This window comes from Triticum aestivum, chromosome 2D (assembly GCF_018294505.1).
Source record: "Triticum aestivum cultivar Chinese Spring chromosome 2D, IWGSC CS RefSeq v2.1, whole genome shotgun sequence".
Classification (NCBI taxonomy): Eukaryota; Viridiplantae; Streptophyta; class Magnoliopsida; order Poales; family Poaceae; genus Triticum; species Triticum aestivum.
Window position 1 is genome coordinate 589,891,361 of NC_057799.1, and position 22,137 is coordinate 589,913,497.

Genomic DNA, 22,137 nt, shown 5'->3' on the forward strand with positions numbered 1-22,137 from the left:
TTTAGTTATCACTTACGCGGGGTCTTTCTCAAGTTGATCATCAGGTCAACAAACCATGCATTTTACCAAGCCAAATTATCGTACGCTTCAGCTCTTTATCAATTGCCTGAAAATAAAAAATTTGTAAGTCAATTCTGCTTGCGAGTAACAGTGCATAGCCGGAGGCCAAGACCAGGATGATGCAAGCAGTCGATGCATCTCAAAGAGGTCGAGCCAGGACCTTGTCGGAAATAGGGACAACGCGGTTAGCTGCGGTGTCGCCGATGTAGTCAACGATGAAGCTTATTTGGTGTGGATGGGGGTGGGGGCTATTCCTTTTGATTCCTTCTTTGATTAAACATCGCCTGATCTCGACCTGGTGACGCCATGGCCGGCAGCGGGGTCGCCGACGAGGGCTGGAACAGGGGTGAGGCATGTGGAGAGGAGGGAAGAGGCGGAGAAAAGAAACTCCGTATGTCGCGAGGTAGAAGATGAACAATAGCACTTGCCAGAGGATGAAGAAGAGGGGTGACCATTGGATTTCAATCCAACGAGATCTGTGTGGAGTCGCTAGGACTTCCCAAAAAATCAGTCGACAGATGCATAGGTGCATCCATTATTGTGTAACAACTAACAACCTATCTCTGAATTAATTGACGGACCTCCCGACTTACTTGTAGTAGCGTCGAGGTTGCAATATCTGAGAACCTATCACTGACATCAATTTTCTTAATTAAAACAAGAGAGATGTTGTTCTAATCAATCCACTAATGCATAGGCGCTTCTGTTATTTTGCGTAAAAGCCTATCGCTTTCATAGTTCTGTGCACACCTGGATCTCGATGCCATCAGAACGGTGAGGATAGAGGATACACCTACATGGGAGCTAAAAAGCCACACTCATAGCATTCTCAACCTCACTATGTCCAGCGTGGGAAGATGGTAGATTGACTTGGACCTTTGCAGCCATCACACCACTCGGACTACTGCACGATCCGGGTAGCATCCCAAATCAGACAAATCTTATATGCAAAGTAAAAAAGAAACAGAGAGAGTGCATTCTATTTAGTTACCGCCATGTAGATGTAATATGTATGATGTTTTAAGGTAAAGTTATGTAGAACTAAAAAATATGATCTGTTTCTATTTCACTTAGTCAGGTCTAATAAGAAAGTTTGTCCTATTTCAAAATACAACTCAAACGTGTGTTGTTATATGTTGATTATTGAGGGCTTGTACATCCCTCTTTCAGATACTTAACACGGTCTTTATGGCTACATGAAGACATAATAGATGACTACATGAATGAAGACATAATAGATCAAGTATTGTCCATCTACATTAACAAGAAAAGGAACAAAGTTGCAATCAAAGCTAAAGGGTGAGAGGCCTCTGTCCATGCAATAGACATATCTATAAAACCAATAGTCTTCAACTCATGCACACGTAAGCAAAACTACTGCTGATACATGGCAAACAACATGTACTCTTCTTTCGCACTAAATTTATTCAGTCCCTCTCAACTTCTTAAACAATATGTTAATTCCTTGCATGTGTATTTGAGTTAACAATGCTCAACTTTGCAAGGGTACAACGTGGAAGTTAAGCTGAAGTGCCGATAATACATGTTACATATTGGATTTCACTCAATTTCTTCTAGCAGAATCTTTGTTAAATTTTGATTTATAGCCAGAAAAATTGGTTACCCTTTGATATTATTGTCTTGTACCTTCATGCAATTTCTTCACTTAATTTACAACTTCAACTAAACTTCTACGTTAGCTAACTTGAAATATCTGACACAAACTTTCATAATCTACCAAACTGCATATAAACTTTTGTGTGTCAACGAGACAACCACCTTCTAGTTAAGTGGGTCTAACAAAATATCTACTATTCACAGTCATGCTTAAAACATTTTGGCTAAATGCCATATAAATGTGGAATAGCACACAAGCCATTAAAGCATTAGTGTAGTTGTTATTTGGTTATAGTCTTAGTGGTTTCCTAGCTATCTAACCTACTCAAACTGTGCCTCTTGATAACCACACATTCTAATGGAATCGTCATACTGTAAAGATTGTAACATTAGCACAGTGATAGTATTCGATCGCGCAACTGGAGACACCATATGCTCAGAGTGCGGCCTTGTATTGGATAGTCGTTACATTGATGAGAAAGATGATTGGCGTACATTCACCCCTTTAGCATCAAAAGATGATAATTATGACCCTATTTCTACAGTGAAATCCCCAAATAATCTGAAATCAAGGCATAATTCTACACCTGCTATGAGATTTGATAAAAACATATTTGATCACCACAACTCTTTCCGCGGCAATATACAGAAGTCTGTTGATTTTTCTTCCCATCAAGCCGACAATGCAATTCACTATATAGCTGATATGGCTGACAGGTGAATTCATATTCTTAATTATGTACATTTAGTTCAAATTTATTTTTTACTAATATGATTTTTTAATATTTCTTCACTAATATGATTGTCATATTAATATATTGGAATGAACTATTATATGTACATGTGAACTTTAAGATAATTAATTTTTTACTAATATATTTGTTATTTTGACTTGTCGAAAGTTCATTATAATATTTATAATATAGTGCACAAGAAAAATTAAGATAATTCAAACAAGAAGTGTAGCAAAAAACTAAGTGAACTAACCGCATTGTTTTTAGGTTGGGCATTGTGGATAACATAAAGCTTCAAGCAACAAATTTATACATGAAAGCTAATGATCTTAAGATATTTAATATAAGGAAGAAACATTCTCTTTGTGCTGCTTGCTTGTACATAGCATGCAGGCAAGCTAATAAGGCTCGAACTATAAAAGGTATGAAACTTATTATATTAATATATGAACGTTTTATCATACATTATCAATAAACTTCTTCATTTCTATCTAAAAAATAGAGATTTGCACCGTCACTAATGGAGTTACAAAAAAAGAAGTTTCTCGAGCAAAAGATTTACTAGTGCACCATATTGTGGAGAAGAAAGGCGAATGCATGGAAATCAGTAGTGTTCGTCCTAGGGATCTCGTGGTAAGTATTTTTCATAGTTACTTCATTACATCATAACATTTTTATGAAGTACGCCTAGTAGTTCATTTTTTGATAAATGGTAGCAGAATATAAATGTGTTCAAGTTAATAGTTTCAATCAAAAATTTACCCTATAATTCACACTTTGTAGCGACGTTTTTGTTCAACACTTGGAATGTCAAACAAAGCAATTCAAGCAGCAGAAGAAGCAGCAAATCGAGTGCAGAGACTTGATATAAGGTATATATTATCATATGTGTAATTACATTACTTAATCAATATATTCATACATGCACAAAAAAGTGAAACTAAAATTAATAATTGAAGGGTGTCAATTGTGGAATTACATAATTTAATATTTCCCAATAAACATGTTTACATTTTGCAATTGTATATTGAATAAATCTATTACTTGTGCAGAAGGAATGCTATATCAATAGCTGGAACTATAATATATTTAATATCTGAATCGTCCAAGGAACCATGTGACAAGGTTGCTATTAAAGGTAGTAGATTGTCATTGTATAGTATTTTGTTTGTATAGATTCTTTGCATGCGATGGATATTTTCTAACAAAAACAATTTTTGTTTTGTAGATATATGCTCTGTGGCTGGATTAACAGAAATTACCATTAGATATTGTCACAAGGAACTTTGTAATTATGCTCCATGGCTCTTAGAAATATACACAACACAACATGCAAAGGAAAAATAAGTATAGACTCCAACATGATGTCAAATATCACATCTCATATGAACTATGTTTTAACAAAATATATTATTATTATTTAACTGGTTGGGCCATCAATATATACAAAAATTGAATATGTACATTATTTATTGAAACCGAATTTATTTAATGCATCATTTGATATCTTAGTTCCTTTCATAAATATCGTTAACAAACAAAGAAGAACCCAGTCTCACCACTAAAGAGTAGACATATCGTTATCAAGAGGATACAAACACGATGAGCACACACTCGGCCTCTGCATGGTTAAAATGCACACACCAACACCAATACACACACACAAATACGCCAACAACTAGCAAAGTCATCTAAGACAAAGTTATGTGTAGACGAGAAAAAAAAGAAAAAAAACCAAAGCGATCAGATCCACGATTGCAAACTGCAAGAATGATCATATCCGCACCAATCATCTCATGACACCACACAGACAACAAGATTATTGAACAACAACATCTCCAGGATGGGAACACCAGTCAAGTGACGCCATCACCGGATCCAACCATAAGGCATGAATCTAGGTTTTCACCCTGAAGAGTTAGTCCTAACATATCCAAGCAAAACCTTCGACAAGGTAACATCGTAAAGAACGCGGCATTGTCAGGTATAACCAATTTGGGTCAGACCTAGGCTTCCTCCCCGGAGCTCGAGGCCGGGTCCATGACAACACCACCATTGAAGTCACTCGTGTGTTGTAGCCATCACTTTTTCATGATCCCAGCAACTACCTGTGATGTGTGACCATCGCCGATGCACAACCATCCTCATGCGTCGAGCCTTCATCCATCTCACCATCAAAGTCAACCACCGGATCTAGAGGGATAAACCTTCTTGAAGACCTTTCGGTGATCACGGCCGTCGTAGAGCCGCAGGAGGTCGTTACAGTACAGTTTGAAGCCACCACCATCCGGTTGACCAGATTTGGATGAACACCACCAAGCCGTCCTGACTTGAGTTAGTGTAACCACGTTGGGTCGACCATGGACGGCACTGATGTCACGGCCGCCCAACATATCAGACCCGATCGTCACGCCATCTGCATGGCCGTGGACAATCACTGCCACCTAGAAGCCCATGGGCCGCCATACAGGTTCCAAGACAGGGCCGGTCCTAAGATTATGGGGGCCCATGGCGAGACTAGAACAAGGGGCCCTTAGTATAATCTTTAAAATAATAGTCTACATATATAGAATGTTACTAGTGAACACTTAAGTGCCTCCAAGACGTTCCATCGCGCCCTATCGCTAGCACTCCCGAGCCGCGGCGGAGGAGAACCAGTGCCCCACGGCCGCCTTCTTTGGGGTCGGCCCAACCTTGCCAAGGAGCACCCTCCGACGGGGGCGAGACTAAGACAGGTTAGGGTTCTTGATCTTGTTTCCCTTGTTATATACAACACATAATCATAAGGGAGCAATGAAGTCAAACATTGGTGCATGCAAATATGCAATGCAAACTTTGTATAAAAGGTGGTTCTGTGGCTGCCTGCGCCGCTTCCATCTGTTGCCGACAACGACGTCTGGCCTCCGTAGCCGACTCCAAGCGGATGGAGTTTAGGATGGCGTGCTGCTCCGGCTACACGCCCACGTCCTCCTCCATCATCGGCGCCGCCTCCTCCCCCACATCCAGCAGCGGCGCCTCCTCCTCTTCCTCCGCCGGCTCCTGCTCCTCCTCCACCGGCTCCTGCTGCTCCTCCTCTTCGCCCCCTCCCCCCCGGCACCTCCTCCTCAACCTCCTCGTAATCCTCCTCCGGTTCCAGAGGTAGCGTCGCTTCCCTACAGATCCGGACCTGCTCAAGGAGGAAGAGACGGTGCTGGATCGTGTAGTAGCTGCGGCGTGGGGGCATGGCTAACGGGCTCGAGTGGCGGCGGAGGGAGGGAAGAGGCGGATGTGCTAGGGCTGGGGGCGCCGGCCGGTTTAAATGGCCCGCTACGGCCTGGGGCGGCGAGCCGGAGCGGCGCCACGCGACGGTCACACCGCAGCGACGGTCGAGGCGCCCGTCGGACCGTCTCGGGTTTCCCGGCGAGTCTGTGCGGGGCCACGCCGTCAGGTCGACGTGACGGGCGTGCCCGGGCACGCCCGGGCGCCCCATATCCGTCCCATATTTGGGCTGGATATTGGGGGTGCCGGTCAGCCCGGGCGTTTGAGGGGGGCCGTCTTGGTCAAAAAATCGTGACCAGACAGTGACCGGGAGGTCCGCCCGGGCAAATGAGGCGGGTTTGAGAGGTCCGGTTGTAGATGCTCTTACAACTAGTTGTCAAGAATATTGAACTGTTTTAAACCATTAGTTATGTAAATTTTTGATTGCATCTAGATTCATATTTGACTGTTATGAAATTTTGTTCATCGGACATGCATTTGTCAATAAAAAATTATACCTCAAATGTTTCGCCCGGCTAAGTTCAATTCCTTGATCCGCTAGTGATCCCAAGCACACATACATTACTGTCTACTGTGCCCTTTGTACCGCCGTATGCACATACTCTCTCCCTTCGAAAATACTTGTCATCAAAATGGATAAAAAGGATGTATCAAGAACGATGGATAAAAAAGATGTATCTAGAACTAAAATGCGTCTAGATACATCTTCTTTTATTTATTTTGATGACAAGTATTTCCGAACGGAGGGAGTACGTTTTACTGTGTTATATAGTTTATGTTAATCTAGGTACCGAACATTGCTAGTATCTTTCTCCCTCAGCAAACGAGGGCAGCGTGAAGTTGTCAACCGTTGAGTTGTTGCTGCCACTTGAAAACCATTAGAGAGCACCGATCTGAGCAGCAATCTCAGTTTGTGCAGTCGCGGGAGTGCTGCATGACCTTCGACTGCCAAAAACGAAGAAGCATCCACCACTCATGAGCTCAGCTGCAAGCCATGTCTGAGGCTCTCTCCTCCTCCTATTCTGCGTGTTCCTGTTTCACCTTCATCTCGGAACACCAGCCTACGGCGCAGACATGTTCGACAGCGGCGGCGACGTCACTGACGGCGAGACGCTTGTCTCTGCCGGTGGGGCGTTCACCATGGGATTCTTCTCCCTTGGGGTGCCAGCGCGGAGGTACCTCGGGATATGGTTCTCCGTGTCGGAGGACGCCGTGTGCTGGGTGGCCAACCGCGACAGCCCACTCACCGGCACCTCCGGCGTGCTGGTGCTCGGCAACGCCGGGAGGCTCCTCCTGATGGACCGCGGTCAGGTCGCGTGGTCGACGAACTCGACCGGCGCCGCTTCCGCGGTGGTGCAACTGCTGGACTCCGGGAACCTTGTCGTGCGCAACCAGGCCAGCGGCGCCCACCTGTAGCAGTCGTTCGACCATCCGTCGAACACCTTGCTGCCCGGCATGAAGACCGGCAAGAACCTGTGGACGGGGGCCGAGTGGTACATCACGTCGTGGCGCTCAGCCACCGACCCGTCTCCCGGCCCCTACCGAAGGCGCTGCCGGAGAACGCGCTTTGGCACGACGGCGTCAATAAGTACCGCACCGGGCCGTGGAACGGCGTGCACTTCAACGGCGTCGCGGAGATGGCGTCGTACGCCGACATGTTCTCGTACCAGGTGACGGTAAGCCCCGGCGAGGTCACCTACGCCTACCACGCCAAGGCCGGGGCGCCGTTCTCGCGCGTCGTGGTGACCGACGCCGGCGCGATCCAGCGCCTGGTGTGGGACACGAGCAGCCGGGCGTGGAAGACCTTCTATTTTTTTAAAAGGAGGATGACCTCAGGCCTCTGTATCTAGAAAATGCATGCGGCCACTTTGTTGATTATTCTCGATGACATTACAAAGTATTACAACAATATGGCTGTTAGAAGTATAAATATGATTAACTAGAGATAAGGAGAAAGAGATAGACTTTAGTTTAAACACACAATATCTTGCCTTGTACTCCAAGCCTCTTCTACCTTGTACTCTATATATACCCCTACGAAGGTCAGATCAATACAACATATAATTTTAGAGTTTCATATTTTCCACATGGTATCAGAGCGGTTAGTCTCACGACGCCGATTCTAGGACTTTCCATCACTTCCGCAGCGCGCCACCCCCGGGGAGATTAATCTCCTCTCCCCGGGGGGCGTGGCACCCGATCGTGTCAAAAATGAGATCAGTTCCATCGATTAGATCGATTCATAGGTTAGATTACACAAATTTCAAATTCCCAGTAGATTAGTTTTTTTTAGCCACAAATAAACCCGTAGCCAGATCAAATCCGGTGGAAAAAAGACGTGCAGATCAGAACATCGACGGCAGCTTCGCCCAGGCGCGTGCAAGTGCAACCGGCAGGCTCCATCCACGCATGCAAGCAGCGGCTCCGCCTCTCCACAAGCCTCGACGCGAGGTGGGTCACATGGACTCGATCGAATCCGACCTCTACCGGGCGACTTCCTCAATCTACATCAACACCAAGTTGACGTACACTCGTGGAACGACGACGTGCCCGGCGGCGGCGCGACACACCAGCAAGTCCGGCGCGTCTCCAGCTCCGTGGCCACGCGCCTGCAGCATCGATCCGGCGACAAACGGCAGCCACGAGCGATTCTGCATCCAGATCTCAAAGACCGATGCATCCATGGGGACCTGACCTGCAGGTCAGCGCCGCTGGAGGGCGTACGTACACGGATCTCCCGACGGCTGACATCAACTTGTATCTCCGACTACCCGTCTACGGCAGACTGAACACGCGACCGCGTGTTCCAGTAGCCGAGATGCAAGCCCAATGGCTACACCGCCCGGCCGCAGCTTTCTAGCACACGCCTCGACCCCAAGCAACAGGGACTTCATGCAGCAGATCGATCTATACTACAAGCAAGCACGGGCCATGCGCACGGTATGTACTTGCAAGTCCTAGGGCCATCCTGTATGTGCATGCATACTGCTGCACACCTGACTTTCCGAGGCCACATCCGAGCTCTTCAACGATACGTGCCACGCCCGCTCGACTCCAGCACTTGCGCGCGGGACATGAGCAACGACGCGCAAGACCTGCCTCATCTACACCGAGCCGCCGGCCCCGCGCCGAGGACGATCCACTTCTTCACCAAGCCGAACTACATCTGCATTAAGCTGTACGACTACGGTCAGGCTACGAACCACATACTTCGTCGAGTACATCCAGAAGAAGCATCAACCGCACGCAGATCGGTGTGGAACATGACTTCATCTCTGACAGCAAGGCATCGACACACGTTGCGAGTAAGGAACGCCTTCAAGCGATACACTATTTCACCCCTGCTGCCTCATCGCCGACACTTCAGTCTTCATCAACGTGGTCTTCATCAACGCGGTCTTCATCAACGCGGTCTTCATCAACATCTTCGTCAACACACCGCCGCTGCCTTGTCTACAACATGGACACCTAGCGTCCTCTGACAGGCTTTCTGCAAGACGCGACCACGACGACGACATCGACCGCGTCATCCACGACGGCACGACTGCATCGACACGGCGTCACTACACTGACGACCCTACATAGCCACACGGTTCTGGCGAAAACGATGTGTGCTCGATGGGCTTCCTCCGGTCTTGGCAAAACCGGCGAACTCATCGCCGACGACACCCTCTGAAATCCGCAAGGTGCATCGTCCACGTCTGCAGCTCCGTCATAGCGCATTTTTTTGCGCCTCCGGCTTTGTGCGGCTTCATCATCCACGACGACTACATCATCGACCACGACTACCTCGACCACGGCTACAACACCATGATCGGCTACCTCGACATCGACATTAATGGCTTGGTCTACAGCAACATAAAGGCAACAACTCCAGTCAACAGCGTCCGCGTCGTCACCAGCGTTCACGCCACTCCCGCTGTGACTGCGGGAGGGAAGAGAGAAGAGACAAGGAAGGCACTAGAAGGGGACGCAGTCACCGCCCTAGGTGCCGACCCATCAGAGATGCGGTTGATGATGGAGCAGCGGAGAAGACGACGGAAGCACAAGACTTCAAATTCAATCGTAATCGTCCGCTTCACTCCCGCTACGACTGAGGGGGAATGTTAGAAGTATAAACATGATTAGCTAGAGATAAGGAGAAAGAGATAGACTTTAGTTTAAACACACAATATCTTGCCTTGTACTCCAAGCCTCTTCTACCTTGTACTCTATATATACCCCTACGAGGGTCAGATCAATACAACATATAATTCTAGAGTTTCATATTTTCCACATTGGCAACGTATGCCACTACTCATATCCATATGATGAAGGGGTGCTAGGTGGGCCAAATACCCAGACCACTCACCTAAGTCTATCATCAAAAGCCAGAAGCCCGAGCCGAGCCATATACCGGGTCTGGGGCATAAACTGGTCTGACGTATTCACGTGTGTCGTCGCCGCCATCTTCCACAGGTCCATCTTCAGAGCAGATATTGAGGCTTCTACCTTGTCAGGCCACTCTGCCATCGACACTACCATGACGCGAGACAACTACCTCCTCCTGCACGAGTCCATCACCGTGCATCGGGCGCCGAGTCTCCACTGCACCACGCCGCCGAGATCCGCCATCGTCAATGTGTAGGATGAAGCACCGCTCCACCAAAAAAGACGCCCATTGGTCCCTCGATCCCGTGGACGCCTCCAAGAATGATGTCCCCAAGGAGGAAACGACACCAACGTGCCACCGTCATCCGATCTACTAATCTAGGGTTTTCCCTGAGATAGCGGATAGAGGCCTGAAGCTTCTTCACGACGATATCTTCAAGAATGTAATGACACAAAAGAGTGCCGCCAACGCCGGTCTTGGCATCAAGCCGAGAACGAGGTTTTCACCCGGATCCGCTCGAAGAACCTCCATCAAGCATCGTGTGCATGGGTCGCCGCCGATCTGAGCCGCCGCACATCGAGCAAGCCGCACCGGTCAGATCAGATCTGTTCGGAGGGCAAACCACGTATGACACCGACCCAACCACCAGGCCCTCCATGCCGTCACCGCCGATCCGAGTTCAGATGGTCCGTCGCGGCAGACCCGGCCGCCGCCGCCGAACGCAGCCAAGGCCGCTGCCCGAAGCAGGGCCGGCCGCCGCACCCGCCACCATGGCCGCCCTAGGCCGAGGCGGCCGCCGCGCCGCAACCGGTCAAGGCAGGCCCGCCACGGCACCAAGGCCAGATCGGCCGTGCCACCACACGCCACGGGGCTCCGCACCGCCCCCATTACGCAGGAGAGAGGGAAAGGCCCCCGCCACCGCCATCAGCCCCCGGGCTATAGGCCGGCGGCGTCCTTCGGCGGCGGCGGAGGGAGGGATGGAAGGACGGGGAGCCCCGGCGGCTATGGTTGCGATCCCGCCCGAGCGGGGGTGACGGGGGGGAGTGAGATCAGGTTCTTTTCTTTGTGCTGTTTCACTAGGGGTGAGCGCGCTGAGGGACGTGTGCGAGGCGTACGCCCGGTGCGGCGCGTTCGGCCTGTGTGACGTCAACGCGGCGTCCATGTCGTTCTGCAGCTGCGTCAAGGGTTTCGACCCCGCGTCACCGTCGGCGTGGTACATGAGGGAGACCTCCGTCGGATGCCGGCGGAGAGTGCCTCTGGACTGCGCCGGCGACGGCAGCATGAGCACCACGGACGGGGTTGCGGTGGTGCGCGGCGTCAAGCTCCCGGACACGCACAACGTGTCGGTGGACGCGGGCATCGGGCTGGAGGAGTGCCGGGAGAGGTGCCTCGCTAACTGTTCGTGCGTGGCCTACGCCCGAGGAGGAGGTGTTCGCCGTGGGTGCATGATTTGGTCGTATAACATCGTAGATATCCGGTACATGGACAAAGGAGAAGATTTATACCTTAGACTGGTAAGGTCTGAACTAGGCGAGGCCTTGGAATTTTTTGACTCTGTATGATGTGTAAAAAACTCTGAATTTCACAGAAATTTCTCCCAGTTTTTGTTTGTTTTCGGCAATCTCAAAGGTTTAACTTTAAATTTGGTAACGGAAATGTTTTGGTCTTACGAGATATAAAATTTTTCAGAGATTTTGAAAATTCTTTCGGATTTTATCTATCAATGTTCTTACTAGCATAGTACATAGTATTTGTTTAAAATTGGTTTGATTCTGGCCTGAAGTTTTGAGGTCACAAACATTTCGGTACTAACCATCGTGGAAGTCTCATTGAAATATTGAACCTTACTCTCATTCAGCTGAGGTATCCACCATCGTGGAAATTCCATTGAAATACTGAACCTTATTTTCATTCAGCTGAAGATACGAGGACGAGGAAGATTGGTGTGGCAGTTACGGCAGCCATTATAACCATATGTATCGTGTGTGTGGCGGTGTTCATCATTCTCTTTGTGGTCTTGATAATTTGGAGGAAGAGGAGACGCAGATTGTTGCGGCTAGTCTAGAAGCAGCGAAACCCCTGGGTCCTACGAATGTCGCCTCCATTGATCTGGCCACCATCAAGACCGCAACAAGAAATTTCTCTACGAGGAATGTGATTGGTCGAGGTGCTTTTTTCGTCGTCTACCAGGTCACATCACAACTCAGTTCCCTTGTATATATTGTGACAGTAGCACAAATAACAAACACTGATTAAGTACCTGAAATATAGGTTAGGGCTATCCTTCTTTTCGTGTAAAAAACCCCGATGTCATCATGAAATTCATGTCCTATCATACAATTACAGGGTCAATTTCACGGACAACCTTTCTGTTCATCAGTTTATTCTCCCCCGTTGACGTCTCCCCCGGGGAAATAGCCCGTCCCCCGTGCCGCTCCCGCGAGCGGCCTGGGCGGAAACCTAGATCGCCGGCGCCGCTCCCCTTTCTCGCCTTCCTTCTCCCTCGCCGCCGCCAGGGGACGCCGCCGGGCAAAGCCCGCGCGTGCGTCGGCGGCGGCGGGGCTCCATCCCTCCTCGCGAGGCTCCTGGGCGGCGCGGGACGGCCGGCCCTCGCGGCGGCGCTCAGCTCGCGGCAGGTCGGGCCGTCGGCAGATCTGCGGGCTCCCCTTTGGTGGCGCTGCGGCGATGGCGGCGGCGTGGTCTGCGCGGGGCGGCGAGGCGCGGGCTCCTCCTCTGTGACGCCCGGGTAATCAAGCTACAGTAACCCTCTGGTAATGATGCCACATCACCACGATTACTGTTGCTAATCTCGTGCTAGTTTAGAACCGATCCAAATTCAAATTTAAGATCAAGTCGAATAGTTAAAGTTTTCAAAAGTGAAAACTGAAATGTTGTAAATGTGTTAAATTAATCCTGGGTAATAGTGGTGAAGAAACCTAAATTTAATAAAATGATTAAGTGTTCAAAATAATTAAAACTGTAGGTTAAATAATAAAATAAATGCCTTTTAAATTTTATAAAATGTTAAACTATTTTAGTTGGGATAAGAATTAATGTGGCAGTAGTTTATTTAGAAGTACCAATTTAGGTGTTAGTGATAATTTTTACTAAAACTAAAATAAAATGTAACTAAAATAAAATAGGAAAGAATAAATAAAAATAAAGGAAATAAAACAAAGTCAAAAAAAACAAACAAACCCCCCTGGCCCACAGGGCCACGACCCAACAGGCCGGCCCACCCCGGTCCACCTAACCCACTACTACCCTCCCCCACTACTCCGTAACCCTGACCCACGACCGCACAACCCCCCACCCCCCCCGATCCCCTCTCCCCCGACCCCCACCTCTCCTCTCTGCCCCCCCCCCCCCGATCGGATCTGGATCGGGGCGGTTGGCCCCGACGCCGGTGACGCCGCCTCGTCTCCCCCCTCTGCACCTCGGCAGCCCCGAGCCGGCCCCGACGCCCGTCTGCACCGCCCCATCCCCTCCGCCCCCGATCTGGAACTCGGGCTCGGCCCTGACGCCACCGCCGCGCGGAGCTCGCCGTCGTCCGCCCCTCCTCTCCCTCGCCGGCCTGCTTCCTCCTCCCCACCGGTCTGCCTCCACTCCGTCCACGTCGTCCCCGTCCCCCCACCTCGAGCACCACGACCCTTGACCCTGCGAACCCCGGTGAGGCCCCGGGCCTCTCCCCCCTCCACCTCTTCCCCTCCGTCGCCGTGCACACTCACCGACCGGCCCCGAACGTGCTCACCGCATCGGCCATGGCCTCGCTCACCGACGCCCGCACGCGCCGGCCGCCCTGGCCGCCCCGCGCACCCCTGCTTGACGACGGCCCGCGCGCGCTGCCCCCTGGCCAGCGCCGGCCTTCGCCAAGCCGCTCGCCCGCGGCGACCGCATTCCCCGCCGGCGCGCCCTCCACGGCTAGGGCCCCGGCGTCCCCCACCGGCGACTGCCTGCTTCGCCACGGCCTCGCCCTCCTCTGCACGCTCCGTCGCCCTTGCTCCCCGCGCCTCGCCACTGATTGCCGTGGCTCGCCCGCCGTCGCCCGCCTCTGTCACTAGCTCCGGCACCGCCGCCCCGTCGCCGTCCCTGGCCTCGCCCCGTCCCCCGCGGATGGCCCCCCACTGGCCGGCGTTCTGGCTGCCGGCGCCCACGCCGCGGGCTGCGTCCGGGGCCAGCCCCGTTCGGTCTCAGGCACGGGCACCACGCTCGCACCCAGCGCCCGAACCCACTATGGCCCCTAGGGCCAATGACAGGAGGGGCCCAGCCCCTGAACGTTAAAAAAAGGAATTTAAAATAATAATAATAATAACTAAATATTAATTATTTAACTTAATTAATCTAGTTAATTAAACCTAATTAACCTGCTAATAAATCTAACTACTGTCAATTAGATAACAGCCTATGACATGCGGGACCCACCCATTTAGTTGACTGGTCAACGGTCAACTTTGACCGCTTGCATCACGCTGATGTCATGATGACGTCATAAATGCCTTCTGATTTAATTAATTCTCCTAATCCTAATAATGATTTAAATCTTTTAAAATTAATATAAAATAAACCGTAGCTCGGATGAAAAAACTTTGTACATGAAAGTTGCTCAGAACGACGAGACGAATCCGGTTACGCAGCCCGTTCGTCCGCCACGCATCCCTAGAATAACAAACACACAACTTTTCCCCTCCGATTCATCTGTCCGAAAACGCGAAACACCGGGGATATTTTCCCGAATGTTTCCCCCCCTTCACCGGTACCACCTCATACCGCGTTAGAACACGTCTAGCTCTGCCTGTGTCCTGTTATGCACTTGCTTGCTATGTATTTACTGTTTCTCCCCCCTCTTCTCTTCGGTAGACCCCGTGACGATGCTGATGCCCCTGTGGTCGACTACGTCACCGACGACCCCTCCTTCTTGTCTGAGCAACCAGGCAAGCCCCCCCCTTGATCACCAGATATCGCCTATTCTTCTCTATACTGCTTGCATTAGAGTAGTGTAGCATGTTACTGCTTTCAGTTAATCCTATTCTGATGCATAGCCTATCATTGTTGCTACAGTTGTTACCCTTACCTGCTATCCTACTGCTTAGTATAGGATGCTAGTGTTCCATCAGTGGCCCTACACTCTTGTCCGTCTGCCATGCTATACTACTGGGCCATGATCACTTCGGGAGGTGATCACGGGTATATACTATATACTTTATATACATGACACATGTGGTGACTAAAGTCGGGTCGGCTCGTTGAGTACCCGCAAGTGATTCTGGTGAGGGGGCTGAAAGGACAGGTGGCTCCATCCCGTTAGAGGTGGGCCTGGGTTCCTGACGGCCCCCAACTGTTACTTTATGGCGGAGCGACAGGGCGGGTTGAGACCACCTAGGGGAGAGGTGGGCCTGGCCCTGGTCGGCGTTCGCGGATACTTAACACGCTTAACGAGATCTTGGTATTTGATCTGAGTCTGGCCATTTGGTCTATACGCACTAACCAGCTACGCGGGAACAGTTATGGGCACTCGACGTCGTGGTATCAGCCGAAGCTCTTTTTGACGTCAGCGACTGAGTGGCGCGCGCCGCATTGGACCGTAAGCTCGCGCTTGTATTAAGGGGGCTAGGTCTTCTTCCGGCCGCATACGCAACGTGCAGGTGTGCAATGGGCGATGGGCCCAGACCCCTGCGCGCATAGGGTTTAGACCGGCGTGCTAACCTCTTTGTTGAGCCTAGGTGGGGCTGCGACGTGTTGATCTTACGAGGCCGGGCATGACCCAGATAAGTGTGTCCGGCCAAATGGGATCGAGCGTGTTGGGTTATGTGGTGCACCCCTGCAGGGAAGTTTATCTATTCGAAGAGCCGTGTCCCTCGGTAAAAGGACGACCCGGAGTTGTACCTTGACCTTATGACAACTAGAACTGGATACTTAATAAAACACACGCTTCCAAGTGCCAGATACAACCCGGTGATCGCTCTCTAACAGGGCGACGAGGAGGGGATCGTCGGGTAGGTTTATGCTATGCGATGCTACTTGGTGAACTTACCATCTACTCTCTTCTACATGCTGCAAGATGGAGGCTGCCAGAAGCGTAGTCTTCGATAGGACTAGCTATCCCCCTCTTATTCTGGCATCCTGCAGTTCAGTCCACCGATATAGCCCCTTTACGCAGATACCCATGCATATGTAGTGTAGATCCTTGCTTGCGAGTACTTTGGATGAGTACTCACGGTTGCTTTTCTCCCTCTTTTCCCCCTTTCCATTCTACCTGGTTGTCGCAACCAGATGCTGGAGCCCAGGAGCCAGACGCCACCGTCGGCGACGACTCCTACTACACCGGAGGAGCCTACTACTACGTGCAGCCCGCTGACGACGGCCAGGAGTTAGTTAGGAGGATCCCAGGCAGGAGGCCTGCGCCTCGTTCGATCTGTATCCCAGTTTGTGCTAGCCTTCTTAAGGCAAACTTATTTAACTTATGTCTGTACTCAGATATTGTTGCTTCCGCTGACTCGTCTATGATCGAGCAATTGTATTCGAGCCCTCGAGGCCCCTGGCTTGTATTATGATGCTTGTATGACTTATTTATGTTGTAGAGTTGTGTTGTGATATCTTCCCGTGAGTCACTGATCTTGATCGTACACATTTGCGTGCATGATTAGTGTACGGTCTAATCGGGGGCTTCACAAGTTGGTATCAGAGCCAACTGCCTGTAGGAATCCCCCTTTCCAACTCCTTGGCAGAAGTTGAGTCTAGTCAGTGAAAACTGTTTTACTAACATGGCTGTGTGGCTTACGGGCCCACGTCGCCATTGGGTGGTACTAGGATCTTTTATTCCTCAACCTGTACTCTGGGACTCTGACATCTCTTCTATTCGGGTTAAACGATTTTACTAAATATAACATTAGGATCTCGTTATCACTTTCACCCGGAGAGCCCCTTATTACTGATGATCGTCTGCTGCACGTGAAGACCCTGAAGATACTCTCCGCTGATAACCCGAGAACTTGTGTTCATCGCTTTTGCAATTCCCTTTCATCGATGAACTCCTATGGATAACCATGTATACTCGCCATTCATACAATGTTTCCAAGTTGATCTTGTTATTACAAGATACCCCGAAATTCTCTCTGTTGTTCCGAGAATCCTTTGAGCTTACTGCCTTGCTGTTCTTTGTCACCTGAATACCCTTACGGATAATTCTCACACTTACCGAGTATCCGCTCATCCCCAGTTGATTCAAGTATTTCACAAAAGTGTTCAAAATACCATTCGATCTTCCGAAAATCCTCAGGAGCCTTTTGCTCTTGAAATTCTTGCTTACTTGCATTATGATTAATCTTAAGTCTCGTAATCTTATTGGCATCTCTTGTCATTATCATTTTGAGTCCGTTGATTCAATCTGTTTTGAATGCTCGCAATCCTCAATCAGAGCCTAGAATTCATCCTTCCGGCTCAGACATCATTTGAAACGTGAGCTGGTTCTCGCCAATCAAATTGTCGTCGATTTTGCCCCTATGTCTATTGAACTTATCCATCCTTGATCAAAGCGTTGCTCCTGATCCCCTGATTTGGAAATCATAATTCTTTTGCATTTGAACTTTGAATTAGTCAGTTGTTTCTATAATCAGATCTCCTTGCATTCTTCTTCCTCTGGTTGAGTACCGATGCGCACATCAGATCCCTTGTGGACCATCGGTTCCTTTGTTGGATTTTATCCGACAGTGTCTGTCATATTGAATAACCTTGTGAGCCTTTCCATGGGTATATAATGCCTTTGGTAAATTGTATCATCTGCTTTTGAACAATGCTCTACTTTCGAGCTTGTAATATTTACTATTGAAGCTTGTGGTATATGTTTCCACGATACCCTAACGGTTGAACCTACGCCTTCCCTAATCCGTGTGAACCTGAAAGATTACACGGTTCATACTTATCTGGTATTGCACCAGGTAAAAACTTTCAACAACTAATGTCATTTTCGAAATACTAGAGGTGAATGAAAGGTTATGCGTTGAACTAGTGGGAGTCGACCTTGAACCCTGAGTTCATGCCCATGGACACGATGTATACCTTATCATGGAAGCTTCTCTTAAAATAATTATCCCCTTGTTATAAGTTCATCTGGTATCCGCGGACGTGGTTCCGACCATGTTCTCCTTTAAATACCATTTCTCGTGCAAGTTTAAGCACTTGTCCTCTGCAGAGCAATACCCCGTCCAACCTCTACTTTGGTCTGTCATCGAGTATTACCCCCTGGTATCTCGAGAATGCCAAGGAACTACTTAACTTCTTATGAGTTCTTCATCAACTAATATTCTTGCCGATTCCATTTTTCCAACGGGTTCTGAGTTGTTAGAACCCCTCAAGGACACCGATAAGTGAATCAATTCCACACTCCGATTCAATAACTCTAAGTAATTTTCGTTGCTTATGAGTTTAATAATCATTTAAGTCATTCCTAGCCTGATCGGCTATATCATTAGCGTGCTAAATTTTAACTGTGCTACCTGGTCCTTAACCGTGGAGCACAACTTTCGATGATGAGCTAAGCTTATGTCGATCTTCCTCATCTTATCGTTTCACCTCCAACAACAAGCTTGGTTTGGAGTTTGTGTCGTACCCTTGGTTCCAATAACTTTTCGCTTCACCATTCCTTTGACTTGATGTCATTGCCGATCGATTACATCTTCAAGAAACCTCTCGACAAGTGTGTCGTGATCATCGTCAACATTTTAACTTCTTCCGAGATATCAATTGAATTCATGATGAGAAATTCCATGCTTGTCCCTCGATGATCTGTGTTATCATCGACCACATCCATGCCTTCCTTTCAAACACAGACTTGGTCTTGTTTTGAATGAACTTTAAGTTCCTTGCTATCCAGCAATTGTTCTTCTTTACCTTGGAACATTAACATCTCTTTTGTCCTCAATGTTGTGAGAATTTCACCACCTCTTAAGAAATCTTGGTATGGTGATACTTCTCACCATCACCATTCCTTCTTGGGTCCTCGTGTTGATTCCAACCGGGGTACCAACGAGTGAGCGGTGCTGTTTGGATCCTGCCCTTCTTGCAACCCTATTGCTTTGAAGTTAATGGTCGGCCGTTCATTCTTAGACTATTGATTATTGAATCACCATTCTGACGTTGGTCGTGCAACCCAGCCCATATTTCGGGTGCACCTTTCAACCAATGTTTAATTGTGTATGTTTTCCTCGAGCATACATCATTATACCATTTGATCTGACAAATGTTATCTCCTTGTTCACATGATTATGGAAATCCATCTTTTTGGAAATCTCGAGGAATTGTCGCTGAGTCCATCAGCCACCCCCTCATCCTCTCCTTGAATTAATGATGAACTCTTGTTTTGAAACTCGCTTCCATGGTTTAATTCCCGAGAATCATACAATGTCACCTCGACAATTTGTGTTGCACCTTTTCTTCTCAGGCATCCTGAATCTGAGTTATCCTGACACCAATCAGATCTGAATCTCGGTCAGATATGATGGTTGGAACATATTTCCAAGAGTTATAACATTGGTCTATTTATGACCCGATAAGGTGATGTCATGCCTAACACACCTGGCCGGAGGACCTATTGTTATAAGTTTTCCTTTTTAGCAAGGCTATCCTTTTCTTCCATGAGGAAATTGTAAGACTTATTCTACAAGCGGTTCCCGATGGACCCTTTTTGTTTCTAAAGTCTGATCTTCACCTGATAACCATGTCAAGGCTATCTTGATGCATGTCTATGGTACTCCGATTTTCAACAGGAACATTTGAAGCCCAATGCTAAATGTTTCCTGCTCAACTATCCAAACACTGATGTATGGGTAACATCTCGATTAATCCTTGCCTCTTATCTGAATGGTTGGGTACTTGCTCTCCTACCCTGTATGCCATGTTCTGCTTGTGCATGGGAAGGATATACTCCTAATAATTGTGTGTTTAAACACATTTTCCTTTCCCTTGTTCTATTTAATCTGATAATCATATTTTCCTTTCCATTGGTTGGTTTAACGTTTCTGGTGATCATTATGATCTAAGCAGTATTAATTCCCTGCTTGTGCAAACACCTCGGTGTACAACTCTGTCACTAAGACCCTGTTACTATTGTTGTGACATTCCGGTAACCACCCATGGACGAGAACTTTGCCTATTGGTCCGCCTCGTTTCAACGAGCAGGAAAATGGTTCTCTTCGTCCCTCGCCCTTGGTACCGACGATGTTGCTGACATATAACTGACAGGCTACCCTCTGACATGCCTTGCTATCATGATCGTGCAAGATGTCACCGCCCTTCCTACTTTAACCACATGGTGGGCCCATAACCCACAGTTCCATAGGATCAAAACCTGACTCTCCTGTGCACCCCCTGTTCCCAACTTTATTCATCGCGCGTGGCCTCGTATGTAATTCACGGACCACCGTCCTACTGATCTATTCTAGTATCAGACGCAATACTTACTCTCGCTGCTTGAACCCCTTTCACACTTTGTTTCGGGCATCGAACGATTCACCCGCTCGAAACTTCTCATGGTACCTACTTACCTTGCTCTCGATATTGTCTTAAGTTTCCACTCAAGAGTTACTTTCCGCCACCATCCCCGATGTTATCAACCAGATAGTCAACCTTTCAGAGGTCCGTTTTTCCGAAGTTACCCCTTGTCCTTCATATGTACAATGAAAATCCCGAAGAAAGGATGACGACTTGATCATGGTGACTTGAAGCAGAGTAATGAAGACATCAACGAAAGGGATCAACCTCTTTGAAAGGGGCAGCCAAGACCGACAAGACTCGTTAGGTTTTCGCTACCAGCACTTTTTCCCCCTTACTCCACCGCTTAAATCTCGGGACGAGATTTCTTGTAGTGGAGGAGAATTGTAACGCCCGGGTAATCAAGCTACAGTAACCCTCTGGTAATGATGCCACGTCCCCACGATTACTGTTGCTAATCTCGTGCTAGTTTAGAACCGATCCAAATTCAAATTTAAGATCAAGTCGAATAGTTAAAGTTTTCAAAAGTGAAAACTAAAATGTTGTAAATGTGTTATATAAATCCTGGGTAATAGTGGTGAAGAAACCTAAATTTAATAAAATGATTAAGTGTTCAAAATAATTAAAACTGTAGGTTAAATAATAAAATAAATGCCTTTTAAATTTTATAAAATGTTAAACTATTTTAGTTGGGATAAGAATTAATGTGGCAGTAGTTTATTTAGAAGTACCAATTTAGGTGTTAGTGATAATTTTTACTAAAACTAAAATAAAATGTAACTAAAATAAAATAGGAAAGAATAAATAAAAATAAAGGAAATAAAACGAAGTCAAAAAAAACCCTGGCCCACTGGGCCACGACCCAACAGGCCGGCCCACCCCGGTCCACCTAACCCACTACTACCCTCCCCCACTACTCCGTAACCCTAACATACGACCGCACAACCCCCCACCCCCCGATCCCCTCTCCCCCCGACCCCCACCTCTCCTCTCTGCCCCCCCCGATCGGATCTGGATCGGGGCGGTTGGCCCCGACGCCGGTAACGCCGCCTCGTCTCCCCCCTCTGCACCTCTGCAGCCCCGAGCCGGCCCCAACGCCCGTCTGCACCGCCCCATCCCCTCCGCCCCGATCTGGAACTCGGGCTCGGCCCTGACGCCACCGCCGCGCGGAGCTCGCCGTCGTCCGCCCCGTCCTCTCCCTCGCCGGCCTGCTTCCTCCTCCCCACCGGTCTGCCTCCACTCCGTCCACGTCGTCCCCGTCCCCCCAACTCGAGCACCATGGCCCTTGACCCTGCGAACCCCGGTGAGGCCCCGGGCCTCTCCCCCTCCACCTCTTCCCCTTCGTCGCCGTGCACACTCGCCGACCGGGCCCCGAACATGCTCACCGCATCGGCCATGGCCTCGCTCACCGACGCCCGCACGCGCCGGCCGCCCTGGCCGCGCCCGCGCACCCCTGCTTGACGACGGCCCGCGCGCGCTGCCCCCTGGCCAGCGCCGGCCTTCGCCAAGCCGCTCGCCCGCGGCGACCGCATTCCCCGCGGGCGCGCCCTCCACGGCTAGGGCCCCGGCGTCCCCCACCGGCGACTACCCGCTTCGCCACGGCCTCGCCCT

At 49.0% G+C, this 22,137-nt stretch overlaps 1 protein-coding gene and 1 pseudogene across 1 annotated transcript; both read left to right on the forward strand.

Annotated features, from left to right (window-relative positions):
• The first annotated feature begins 1,892 nt into the window (after positions 1–1,892).
• On the forward strand, positions 1,893–3,835 carry LOC123050206 (transcription initiation factor IIB). Its single transcript, XM_044473031.1, has 6 exons — positions 1,893–2,394; positions 2,679–2,833; positions 2,914–3,044; positions 3,195–3,283; positions 3,464–3,549; positions 3,640–3,835. The coding sequence occupies exons 1-6, from the start codon at positions 2,036–2,038 to the stop codon at positions 3,756–3,758; spliced, it is 939 nt and encodes a 312-aa protein (XP_044328966.1). The 5' UTR covers positions 1,893–2,035; the 3' UTR covers positions 3,759–3,835.
• Positions 3,836–6,743: 2,908 nt separating this feature from the next.
• Positions 6,744–22,137, forward strand: part of LOC123055993 (receptor-like serine/threonine-protein kinase SD1-8) — a 30,832-nt pseudogene continuing 15,438 nt past the window's right edge.

What these genes read in the sequence shown, in the direction of transcription:
- LOC123050206 (XM_044473031.1), top strand. Translation starts at nt 2,036, where the DNA reads ATGGAATCGTCATACTGTAAAGATTGTAACATTAGCACAGTGATAGTA. An exon ending in TTCGTCCTAGGGATCTCGTG is followed by an intron (nt 3,045 to 3,194) that starts GTAAGTATTTTT and finishes CACACTTTGTAG; the next exon opens with CGACGTTTTTGTTCAACACT. An exon ending in TGACAAGGTTGCTATTAAAG is followed by an intron (nt 3,550 to 3,639) that starts GTAGTAGATTGT and finishes TTTGTTTTGTAG; the next exon opens with ATATATGCTCTGTGGCTGGA.